Consider the following 11,104-nt stretch of genomic DNA (forward strand, 5'->3'; position numbering starts at 1 on the left):
GGGGCTGCCCGGGCTCACCAAGCGCCCCAAGCTCTCCTCCACGCCGCCCCTCAGCGCCCTGGGACGCCTGGCAGGGGCGGCCGTGGCGGAGAAAAGAGCCATCTCGCCCTCCATCAAGGAGCCCTCTGTCATCCCCATCGAAGGTGAGGCCTCGCTGCGCTCCTGCTGTCGCACGGAAACCTCGGGGAAACTTCTCCTTGCTCTGGAGTCTCTTCCCAGGAGTCGTTCTGGAAGACCACACTGCAATTATGTTCTCTCCTCGAGGGTTTCCTTCTCTGGATATGGGGCTGAAGTCAAGGTTTTCTCTTCTGTTGGCATTGGGTTGCGTTCATTCTGATAGCTGTTAGTAGCCATATGTGAAATACTCCTTCGAGGAGATCTCAAAGTCTTGATTGTAGTATGTTAATCACATACTTCTTTAGCAAACTCTGGGTCTGGATGTTGCCTTTGAATTGTCATTCCGTTTCTGATATTGGATACATTTACCGAGGAGTGTGCTAGCATGGAAAAACAGTGAAGGGGCATTGTCAGTTGTGAAACAGAACTTTTAATGGCAATTGTGCAGGGAAAAGTTATTGCAGGGGCTAAAAGTGAGCTGGTCAGTGCTTTGCTGTCCCTTGTGACTGGTCCTGCAGCACCTCAGGGTGGTCATTTGGCATGAGGGTAAATGCTAATGCCTGTGTGTTGGTGGTTGCAGTTGTCCCCACGGTGCTGCTGGATGAGATTGAGGCAGCAGAGGCAGAAGGCAACGATGACCGTATTGAGGGGGTGCTGTGTGGAGCTGTGAAGCAGCTGAAGATGAACAGAGCCAAGCCTGACACGACTCTCTACCTGAGCCTCATGTACCTGGCAAAAATCAAACCCAACATATTTGCCACCGAAGGGGTTATCGAGGTGAGGATTCACAAAGTCACTGATGGATCATTCCTGCCAAACTGTGAGCAGAGTTGCACTTTCTCTCAGGCCAGAGCATGGTCTGCATGGCTTTGTAAATACCAGAGCTCTGTGGCAAGCTACTGCAATTTGTATTTCTCTTTCTGCACCTTCTCTGCATGCTTTCTCAATAGATGACTTGTTTATTATTTTGATTTTGTGGATGTTATTCCAGGCACTGTGCAGCCTGCTCCGAAGAGATGCCTCCATCAATTTCAAAGCCAAAGGGAATAGTCTTGTGTCTGTCTTGGCATGCAACCTTCTCATGGCAGCTTACGAAGAGGATGAGAACTGGCCAGAGATCTTTGTCAAGGTTGGTGAACTGAGGGGGCTTCTGCTGGACTGAGGCAGTGGTGGGCAGACTGGGTTGGGAAATGTGGATGTGTTGGAGTAGGAGAGCATCATAGGATTTATTACAGATGTAGGGAACGGGATGGATGGCTAGTGTCCTCTTGTCCACTGTGGGAATGCAGCTGGAGGAGGCAGAAATTGGAGTCTGGGCCCATCCTTTTAAAGAAAAATCTCCATGGGTTTCTCGAATGTGGCCACCATTGCCTTTTGTTGCCTTAACCCTGCTCTTTTCAGACATATCTTTGAGAGTCTGTACTGATGTAAGTGTTGCAGAGATTCCTTGCTTTCTTTTTGGTGTGTAGGGATTAACTTAAAAAGGCTGGGCTGACCAGCTTGTATATTTTGATGGTATAAGTTGTTGCAAAATCTCTTTTGAGAAGGTGCCCAGTAGAGCTTGGGATGTGGTGGTGTATATTTTTGCTCTTGTATGATCATCTGGTCTGGTTTTCATCCATTCACTGGTTGTGCTAGTTTCTTACTCTGTATATTGGAAATTCATAAAAACTCACAAATACTCCTTTGATTAACCCCGTGGAAATGGACTGTGCTCCCTGCTGCAGGTGTACATCGAGGACTCCCTTGGGGAGCGCATCTGGGTGGACAGCCCTCACTGCAAGACGTTTGTGGACAACATCCAGACAGCTTTTAACACCAAGATGCCTCCTAAGACCATGCTCTTGCATGGAGAAGTTGGACGTAGTGGAGGGGACCTTAGTGCTGGTAAGATGATGTTTGGGAACCAGGAACAAAGGTTCAGGGAGTGCATGGAGCCTGCAGTTCTTATTGGCTTGTGAGAATAGTTTGGTATTAGATGGAGTCATATAGACCAGGCTTTGAGTTTCCAGACATTGCTTTTCTTCTTTTGGGCCTCTCTCATGTGCAGGGGATGTTTGAGGGTGGTGAAAAATGGTCCTGTATGGGATGCAGTGTGAGAGGCTGTGGTGTGCTGAAAGGGATCCCTGAAAGAAGCTGAACAAGCCAGAGCACAAGTGATTGATCTCAAGAGAGAGGAGTTGTGTGCTGTGGCCAGTGATTGATCTCTAGGGAGAGGAGTTGTCTCATAGGGTGTACTGTGTCCTGGTCTCTCTTAGGGAGTAGCCCACACCCTTCCATGACAGAGGAGGAGGACAGCCAGAGTGAGCTGCTGATTGCAGAGGAGAAAATGAGCCCGGAGCAGGCAGGCCAGCTGATGCCCAGGTACAGTGCCTCTTCCTCTCCTGACACAGTTGTGTGCAGCTGTGTCTGTAGATGTGTCTGTGCTCACTCACCCTGCAGAGCTGTGGCAGGAAGCTCCTCTGTGCTCCTGTGGCATCTGCTGGGGGATGTTGATAAAGATAAAACTGGGGCCAAGAGAAAAGAGGATTTTCCTGGTTTGCAAGTCATACCACAAACAAGAGAGAGTGCTGATCTCTGGACTGGCTTTTGTGGAAATGAGTAAAGTTCAATTCATGTGGCCCAGGTATGAAGACCTTGCAGAGAGTGTGGAGGAATATGTGCTAGACATGCTCCGGGACCAGCTGAACCGGCGCCAACCCATGGACAACGTCTCCAGGAACCTCCTGCGCCTGCTGACAGCCACCTGTGGCTACAAAGAGGTGCGCCAGATGGCTGTGCAGAGGCTGGAGATGTGGCTGCAGAACCCAAAGGTGAGGAGAGGAGCTGCTGGAGCACAGCCCTGGTCTGCAATCCAGCCAGGAGGGCTGCATGCTGTACTCCAGGTACCTTTCTGGTCTGTAATGGCGAGTGGCTGGAGTCTTTCTGCTCTTTCTCTGCAGTTGACCAAGCCAGCTCAGGACTTGCTGATGTCAGTGTGTATGAACTGTAACACCCACAGCTCAGAGGACATGGAAGTTATCTCCAACCTGATCAAAATTCGTCTCAAGCCAAAAGTCCTTCTCAACCACTACATGCTGTGTGTCAGGTGAGTGACTGGGTCTGTGACAGGAAGGGAAAGCACTGTGGGAGACATGCCCAGGGACTTGACAGTCTCAGTGTCTCTGCACAGTGGTTTTAAATATCAGCTTGGGGCACAGAGTGTCTTGTGCTTATTTAAATGAATTTCATTGTCCTAGAAATCTTTCAGTAGTCCTTTGATATTGTCCTTTGATATGTGCTGTTCCATCCTTTTCACTTTTTTGTGCTAAATACTTCAAGGAGAAATGAAAAGAATGTGTCCAGCTGCAATGAAGTGTCAGTTCAGGTATCCCTGGTCTTCCCTTGCAGGGAGCTGCTGAATGCACACAGGGATAACCTGGGCACCACCATTAAGTTTGTGATTTTCAATGAACTATCAAACGCAAGAAATCCCAACAACATGCAGATCCTGTATACTGTGCTTCAGCACAGCTCAGAGCAAGCTCCAAAGGTAGGTGCAGTGTCATGGATAACTGATGGTAACCCCAGAACCCCACCTGACAGATACAGTTGTTTTGAGGCCCAGATGAATCTTTTCACAGACAGCTGTCTGATCTGTATCGTACTATTTTGAAATTATATTATTATTCTTGCTCGGAATAAACAAAAATGGGCATTTTTAACTCCCACATTCTGGGTAATAATGCAGTTTCATGAGAGAAACATTATTACAGCTCCCCAGGGGTGTGAAGGACAGGGTACCTCCAGCATGGTTCCCTTGTGTCTCTTCATTTTGTGGATGCAGACCCATTCCAGTGCACTGAACGTTTTCTCTCTGTGTGGCCCCAGTACCTGGCAATGGTGTTCCAGGACCTATTGACCACCAAGGACGATTACCTGCGAGCTTCACGGGCTCTGCTGAGGGAGATCATCAAGCAGACAAAGCATGAGATCAACTTCCAGGCCTTCTGCCTGGGTCTCATGCAGGAAAGGAAGGAGGCCCTGTATGCAGAGATGGAATTCAAGGTACCATTCCCCACCCTTGTGCTGCTGGGTGTGCCAATGATGCCCTGAGCTCTTCTGTGTCTGCTTTCCTGGCCATTCTTCCTTTTGCTCTGGTGTCTGAGTGAGTCACTATTTGTGTGTCTCATAGCAGCACTCCCATATCTCAGTTCCAAACATCCACGTTCATAATTTTTGATGACAAAACACTTCCAGAAGGCAGCTCTGGCTGTTGCTATTCAACTCTTTTTTTCCTCTTTTCTATTTTAAGGAGCGGTTTGTCATCCACATAACCGACCTGCTAGCTGTCTCCATGATGCTTGGTATCACAGCCCAGGTGAAGGAGGCTGGAATTGCTTGGGACAAAGGAGAGAAAAAGAGTAAGCAGAAGAACCTAGGTTCTCTCTGAGGATGAGCATTTTAGTGGATATCTGTCCCTGGTGTTGGGAGAAGCTAGGGTTGGGAGCCTGCTGTCATCCTGGGGCTGACAGAGATTGGGGATGTGGCATTTACATGGCCAGGTGCTTCTTGTATCTATGGAAGCAGTGGCTGAGAGGCTGGGGAGAGGGAGCTGTGGGTGGAGGGGCCTCAGGCCTGAAGGGGCAGCTGTAAGGATTAAGGGGCTGGGAAGACAGGCCTTTGGTGTGGCACTGACATGACTGCCCATGTGCCTTCTTCTCACAAAATGAATCCATCTGTGCTTTGTGCTGGGGATTTTGCTGCAGCAGGTTGTCAGAAAGCAAAGAACATGTTCTGCCAGAGCTGGGGGACTCAAGTCTTTCTCATACACTCCTCGGGTTTCCCTTCTCTAGTGGAAGGTGTCCCTGCCTGTGGTGCAGGAATTGAAACAAAATGATTTTCAAGGTTCCTTCCAACTCAAACCATTCTGTGATTCTATGATTTACTGTTGATGCCTCAGAGTACTGGTTACTCTCTTGAAACCACCACACTTCTGATGAGGCCCATGTGTGTATTTTGTGTCCTGACTGTTTTTCAGACCTGGAAGTGCTGCGCTCTTTCCAGAACCAGATTGCTGCTATCCAGCGAGATGCTGTCTGGTGGCTGCATACAGTTGTTCCATCTATCAGCAAACTGGCTCCAAAGGACTATGTGCACTGGTGAGAGTCAGCCTGGTCATGTCTGTGCATAACCAGTCCCTTCCCCAACACTGATATATTATGAAAAACCAGGTATACACCAGGGTTTGGTTAGATTTCTCTCCCATTTTCAGACAGTGAGTAGAAACAGTTATAGCAGGGACTGTCTCCCTCTCTGAAACTTCTTCAGATCCATTCAGAAATATATGATAATGGAAAATATTTCTGATTTATATGATAATGGAAAATATTTCTGATTTAGATTATTTGGGTCCACTCAGTAGGGGATTTTAGCTATCTGACCAAACAAATTCCCTGTGGACTCCTTGCTGGTTTTTTGTTTGACATCCTTTTTAAGGCTCTGTGGCTGAGGGCTCCACAGATAGTTCTGTCTTCTGGAGAACAGATGATATCCTGGGGTCTTGACACAAGGCATTACTGAGACAGTTCAAGCCAGAATTAATAGTAAGCTAGACAGGTTACTGAAAGTATAAAAGCCCAGAGCCCATGTTGGTTGCATAGTCCTCTCTGTTCTGAATCATGTTGTTGCTGTTGCTAGACTCGTTTATCTGATGGGGCTCCTTCATGTGCAGGCTGGGAAGCTTTAGCAGGATTTGAGGGAGACTGGACTGTTGTATGTGTTCTTAAGCCTCACAGATGGTGTTTACTGTCCTCTTCATCTCTACAGCCTCCACAAGGTGCTCTTCACAGAGCAGCCAGAAACCTACTACAAATGGGACAACTGGCCCCCCGAGAGTGACCGCAAGTGAGTGCGTGCCCCTCCCGGGGTGGGTGCAAGGGGAGCTGCTCTAGCTGGAGGCAGAGGAATGGGTGATTTCTGGTGATCCTTATATAGCTCTGTGTTGGAAAGGCTTGGAACTGTGCTCAGATTTTCTTCATCTGTTACGCTGCCATAAAACTGGGGGGTGTTGTTCCACTCTCCATCTGTTCCTCTTCCTCCTTCGTTCCTGTTCCCTGTGCCAAGCTGTTCTGTATCTTGACACTGTAGTTGTAAGGAGAGCAGCCCCACAGTGTGTGGGTAACTGGGGTAAGGTTAGGGAGCTCAGACTCAAGGAGGCTGAAGCATAGAGGTACAAGGAATTTCAAGTGATACTCAGATAATAATTTGTTTCAAATAGTTGCATTTGGAGCTGGAGATCAGGGAAAGAAGCTGTGATGTATCTTCTGCTCAGATACGTTGTAAGGTCTGTGAAGGGTTCCAGGAGGCTGCTGTGCGTGGTGTGAGATGTCTGGTGTCTCCTGCAGCTTCTTCCTTCGGCTGTGCTCGGAGGTGCCCATCCTGGAGGACACGCTGATGCGCATCCTGGTGATCGGGCTGTCGCGGGACCTGCCCCTGGGCCCCGCCGATGCCATGGAGCTCGCCGACCACTTGGTGAAGAGGGCTGCAGCTGTGCAAGCAGATGGTGAGGGTGCACAAGCTCCCACCAGCAAGAGCTGGCTTCTGTCTCCACGTCCTCCTATTGCCACCCAGGGCTGAGACAGCTCCTACCACCTACCAAAGTGCCTTTGCATCACTTAAAGCATATTTTAGTCGTGATGGCTAAACATTTGGCTCAAAGCCAGCTGTGCTGCTGCTGCTTTCTCACTAGAGGAGCTTCTTATTTTTTCTTACTGTTTCTCTCTGTTACTAATTTTGTATCGTGAAGTGTTTGGGAAATTATTGGTTGTGTGGAGAATGAAGGAATGTGAACAACCACCCAGAGTTTTGAGTCAGCGTTTTTAAATTCAATTTAGTCCTTTGTACGTACTGTAAAATGAAATTTGTAGGCTATGCAAAAATGGAAGGATTGGAAGTTAAATTAATTAACCAATTGTGTGCTCTTCCCAAGTCCATTATTGGGACACTTACAAAATAGCAGTTACAAAAGCAATCTTTACTCTTACTCCTTTTATGAATTCATTTAGCATTTGTCTAAATTCCTGCATTGCTGATAAATACATCCATTCAGCTGAACTGTGTGTGTTTGTGGCAAAATTGAGGGTGTTGTCAGAGTTTGATTTTAAAGCATCTTACATGCTCTTAGTGCTGACTGCTTAATGGCAAGAGTGCTTGTGGAAGGATCTAGGCTTTCCTTGCTTTGTTGCTGTTCAGTATCTCTCAAAATGTGTCCAGCCTCTCATATGGGATTTTAAATCCTGCACCATTTCATACGCTGGAAGACACAGAGTGAATCTGAAAACTTGCAACAAAGTTGAAATGCATTTTTAGTTCCTCCAAGCCCCAGAAGTTCTGAGCAGATTTGTTGCTTACCTGAAGGAGTGTATCCAAGTTCTGAAAAAGTTACAAGTATCATATTGGATGCATTTGGGAAAAAAGTACCCTTAAGAATTTAAACCAGATTGCTGCTGAAAAGCTCCATATCCTTATATATTGACTTATAGGATTTTTTGTGTTGTTGCTCTTTAAATGTTGATTTTTAGTTTTTGTAATATCACAAGAGCAAGCCCACAATAACACAGTTGCTTGAAGTAAAATTTTTTTACACTGTGCTGCTTTTCTTGAAGGACTTTCAGGCAGGTAGACAGGTCAATAACTTGTTCAGTCTTTTCTTCTCCTCCAGATGTTGAGGTCCTGAGGGTAGAAAGAATCCAGCTGATCGATGCAGTCTTAAATCTGTGCACTTATCACCATCCAGAGAATATCCAGCTACCTCCAGGGTAAGACTTATCTCATAGATAATCTTGCTGTGATCTAGCTCACTTTCACCTTGTGACTAACATTTCCAGCACACAGATTTTAAGATGCTTTTCTGTATTAAATTTTTGATAATAATAATAATTACAAAAATTTTTATAATAATAATAACAAAATGACAAGGATTTTCAGGGTCATGTTCAGGTGGGTATTTCTCTAGAGCAATCAAGACCTGAGTCATGGAATATACTTTGGTATGCAAGCACTCACTTTTCTGCCCTAGAAATCTTTAGCTGAATCCTGCTTTCCCTCTTGAAAGGATTTTTGTGTGTGTGTGTGTGTCTCTTTGTTGGGAAAAGGACTGAACTGGCATGACTGAATCTAAACAGTGCATGATGAAGGAGAAAAGCAGACTTGGGATGAGCTAAGGAACCAAACTTGACCACTTATCTCTGTTGGTGGCTTTTGCAGGTACCAGCCTCCAAATCTAGCTATTTCTACTCTCTACTGGAAAGCCTGGCCTCTCCTGCTAGTAGTGGCTGCATTCAATCCTGAAAATATTGGTGAGTTTGGACATTTCTCAGGATGCCAGTTGTGCTGCAAAATTTGGCCAAGGGGTTTTCTGCAGAAGTCTGGTTGCTTGTGTGCAAGGCCTGTGCTGGGTTGGTGAGGTAACTGCACTTAAATAACTGTGTATCCCCTGTGGGTGAAAAATGTGTGCAGGTGGGGTTTGGCTCAGCATGTGGCTGGAGTTGCCTTGTTTGTGCTCTAAGTGTTATGAGCTGTTCTCAAGTGAGCTCATGTTTCCCCACCTTGCAATGTGTTAGAGTATATTTAAAGGCTCTATTTTTTTTTCTTGTATTCCTTATTGTTCTTCTCTGCTGCAGGTCTGGCTGCATGGGAGGAATACCCTTCTCTAAAGATGCTCATGGAAATGGTCATGACCAAGTTAGTATGGTTAAATCCCTATGTATGTCAAAGAGACCACTGAAAACACACATTTCTGAATTCAGTTTGTGCCATGCAACTCCTTCCTTTCCAGTGGGACTTGTGTAAAATAAACTGGCATCAACACTGTAGTTGGAGTGGGAAAAGTGCTTTCCCTTGACAAGAACATTATAAGCAAGGGAGTAAAGCTGAGAAGAAGGGGAGGGGGGATGACTGCTGTGCCTTGCTGAGAAGGTCTCAGTCTCCAAGCTCCACTGAGAAACTACTTGGTTTTTTCTACATTGTCTATCAGAGCTGAAGTCCTGTGTTCTTTCTGACTGTGGTTCATGAATTTTGAATAGAACAAGATAACCATTTCCTTTTCTAAACTTTTTTTCTCAGTAATTATTCCTATCCTCAATGTACCTTGACGGATGAGGAGACACGCACAGAGATGATTAATCGTGAACTTCAAATCTCCCAGAGAGAAAAACAGGAGATTCTTGCATTTGAGGGTCATCTGGCAGCTGCATCCACAAAACAAACAATTACAGAAAGCAGCAGCCTCTTGCTGTCCCAGCTGACAAGTCTGGACCCTCAGTAAGTAGCCTTCTGCATTCTAGTACCATTATGAAATCCTAGTTAACAGCACTAGTCAGGAAACCCTGCTCCTCCACAGGCTGGTTGGTGTGGGGAAGAAAAACCCTGTGGTGTGGTAGCCCATGGGATCACATAATCATAGAATGGTTTTGGTTGGAAGATCATCTGGTTCCAACCTGCCTGCCACCTTCCTATAAACCCCTCATGCACTACAGAACTGACTGATCCTCCTCACATCAGAGTGAAGGTCTGCCAGCCTGTAACTTGCTGTTTCTGTGGCAGGGGCCCCCCTCGCAGACCTCCACCACATGTCCTGGAGCAGGTGAAAAGCCTGAACCAGTCTCTTCGCTTGGGCCACCTTCTGTGTCGCAGTCGCCATCCTGACTTTCTTCTCAACATCATCCAAAGACAGGTGGGCTGTGGTGGGACTGGATCCCTTGCCTCTGAAACTTGAACAGAGTGAGGGCAAAAGGAAGCTGAGTGAGATTCAGGGGAAGGTGGTTTGCTGCTCAGGAATTAAATGATCAGTGTGCTGTATCTGTGTTCTGCTAACCTTGTTACTCTCATCCTTCCCAGGCCTCATCACAGTCAATGCCATGGCTGGCAGACTTGGTTCAGTCCAGTGAGGGCTCCTTGGATGTCCTGCCTGTGCAGTGTCTTTGTGAGTTCCTGCTTCATGATGCTGCTGATGAATCGACCTCAGGTGAAGAAGAAGAAGAGGGTGAGAGCAAGGACCAGCGTGCCAAGAAACGCCAGGTGAGCATTCTCTTGGGGATCACTTCTGTTACCTACTTTCTGTGCATCCCGGATTTGATTTCACTGGACAGACCAACTTATCACTCCACAGAGACAACAGAAACAAAGGCAGTTGCTTGGACGTTTGCAAGACTTGCTGTTGGGACCCAAAGCAGATGAACAGACAACCTGTGAGGTGCTTGACTACTTCCTGCGGCGCCTGAGCTCCTCCCAGGTGGCTTCTAGGGTCCTGGCCATGAAGGTGAGCAGAATGGAAATCATCTTGACTAGGGTCTGTCTAAAGCCCAGGGCAGAGCCCTAGGTTATCTTGATTCCAGAGCCAGCACGGTGAAGCTGTTCCATGTCATCCTCCTTCAGTGACTTGTCTCAATCTCCAAATCCCATCAAATACACTTCTGCTCCCTGCTGCTCAGAAGTTATTGTTCAACAGCTAAGTTGTACTGAAGATAGAGCTGGATTTTACTATGTTTCCTGTGGAGTTCAGGTGTAGGCTCAGGAGATTGTGTGCCATGTGGAGTAATTGGCAGAGGCTGTTGTCTGTGAGTGAGTGCCTGGTGCTCTGGAGCATAGACAAGGCAAAGAGAATTGCAGGAAGCCTCACAAAGATCATGCTCAGACTGAAACTTCAAGCAGGGTATCTGTCAAGAAAACACATTATATGAGATGAAACCTGTTGTGTGCTGCATTTGGATTGTTCTGTGGTGTTTGAAGCATGTTTCTGTTACATTCACTAGTATGAACCTAGCAGTCCAGCTGTGGCTTCATATGCAACAGCTGTATGTGTGTGACTTGTGCAGGGCCTGTCCTTGGTGCTGTCAGAAGGAGGAATGCGGGATGGGGAGGAGAAGGATCACCCCATGGAAGAAGACTCTGGTGATTCTGAGCTGCTGCAGGGATATCAGTGGCTGGGGAGAGACCTCCCGAGGCT

The 11,104-nt window shown here is 46.9% G+C and overlaps 1 protein-coding gene across 1 annotated transcript in view; it reads left to right on the forward strand.

Annotated features, from left to right (window-relative positions):
• Window position 1: 1 nt before the first annotated feature.
• The window catches only part of INTS1 (integrator complex subunit 1), a gene marked incomplete at its 5' end in the record, with an annotated part of 28,085 nt that continues 16,982 nt past the window's right edge, over window positions 2–11,104 (forward strand). The window contains 21 exons of the mRNA XM_031056562.1: window positions 2–143; window positions 698–894; window positions 1,109–1,246; window positions 1,845–2,004; window positions 2,376–2,481; window positions 2,744–2,930; window positions 3,060–3,205; window positions 3,508–3,649; window positions 3,988–4,164; window positions 4,412–4,520; window positions 5,138–5,258; window positions 5,926–6,003; window positions 6,504–6,661; window positions 7,820–7,916; window positions 8,365–8,456; window positions 8,781–8,841; window positions 9,223–9,420; window positions 9,703–9,832; window positions 9,997–10,176; window positions 10,268–10,417; window positions 10,974–11,104. Of these exons, the coding sequence (XP_030912422.1) occupies window positions 2–143; window positions 698–894; window positions 1,109–1,246; window positions 1,845–2,004; window positions 2,376–2,481; window positions 2,744–2,930; window positions 3,060–3,205; window positions 3,508–3,649; window positions 3,988–4,164; window positions 4,412–4,520; window positions 5,138–5,258; window positions 5,926–6,003; window positions 6,504–6,661; window positions 7,820–7,916; window positions 8,365–8,456; window positions 8,781–8,841; window positions 9,223–9,420; window positions 9,703–9,832; window positions 9,997–10,176; window positions 10,268–10,417; window positions 10,974–11,104 (2,900 nt within the window). The remainder of the gene's footprint in view (window positions 144–697; window positions 895–1,108; window positions 1,247–1,844; window positions 2,005–2,375; window positions 2,482–2,743; window positions 2,931–3,059; window positions 3,206–3,507; window positions 3,650–3,987; window positions 4,165–4,411; window positions 4,521–5,137; window positions 5,259–5,925; window positions 6,004–6,503; window positions 6,662–7,819; window positions 7,917–8,364; window positions 8,457–8,780; window positions 8,842–9,222; window positions 9,421–9,702; window positions 9,833–9,996; window positions 10,177–10,267; window positions 10,418–10,973) is intronic.

Source organism: Geospiza fortis, unplaced genomic scaffold, assembly GCF_000277835.1.
Source record: "Geospiza fortis unplaced genomic scaffold, GeoFor_1.0 scaffold237, whole genome shotgun sequence".
Taxonomy (NCBI): Eukaryota; Metazoa; Chordata; class Aves; order Passeriformes; family Thraupidae; genus Geospiza; species Geospiza fortis.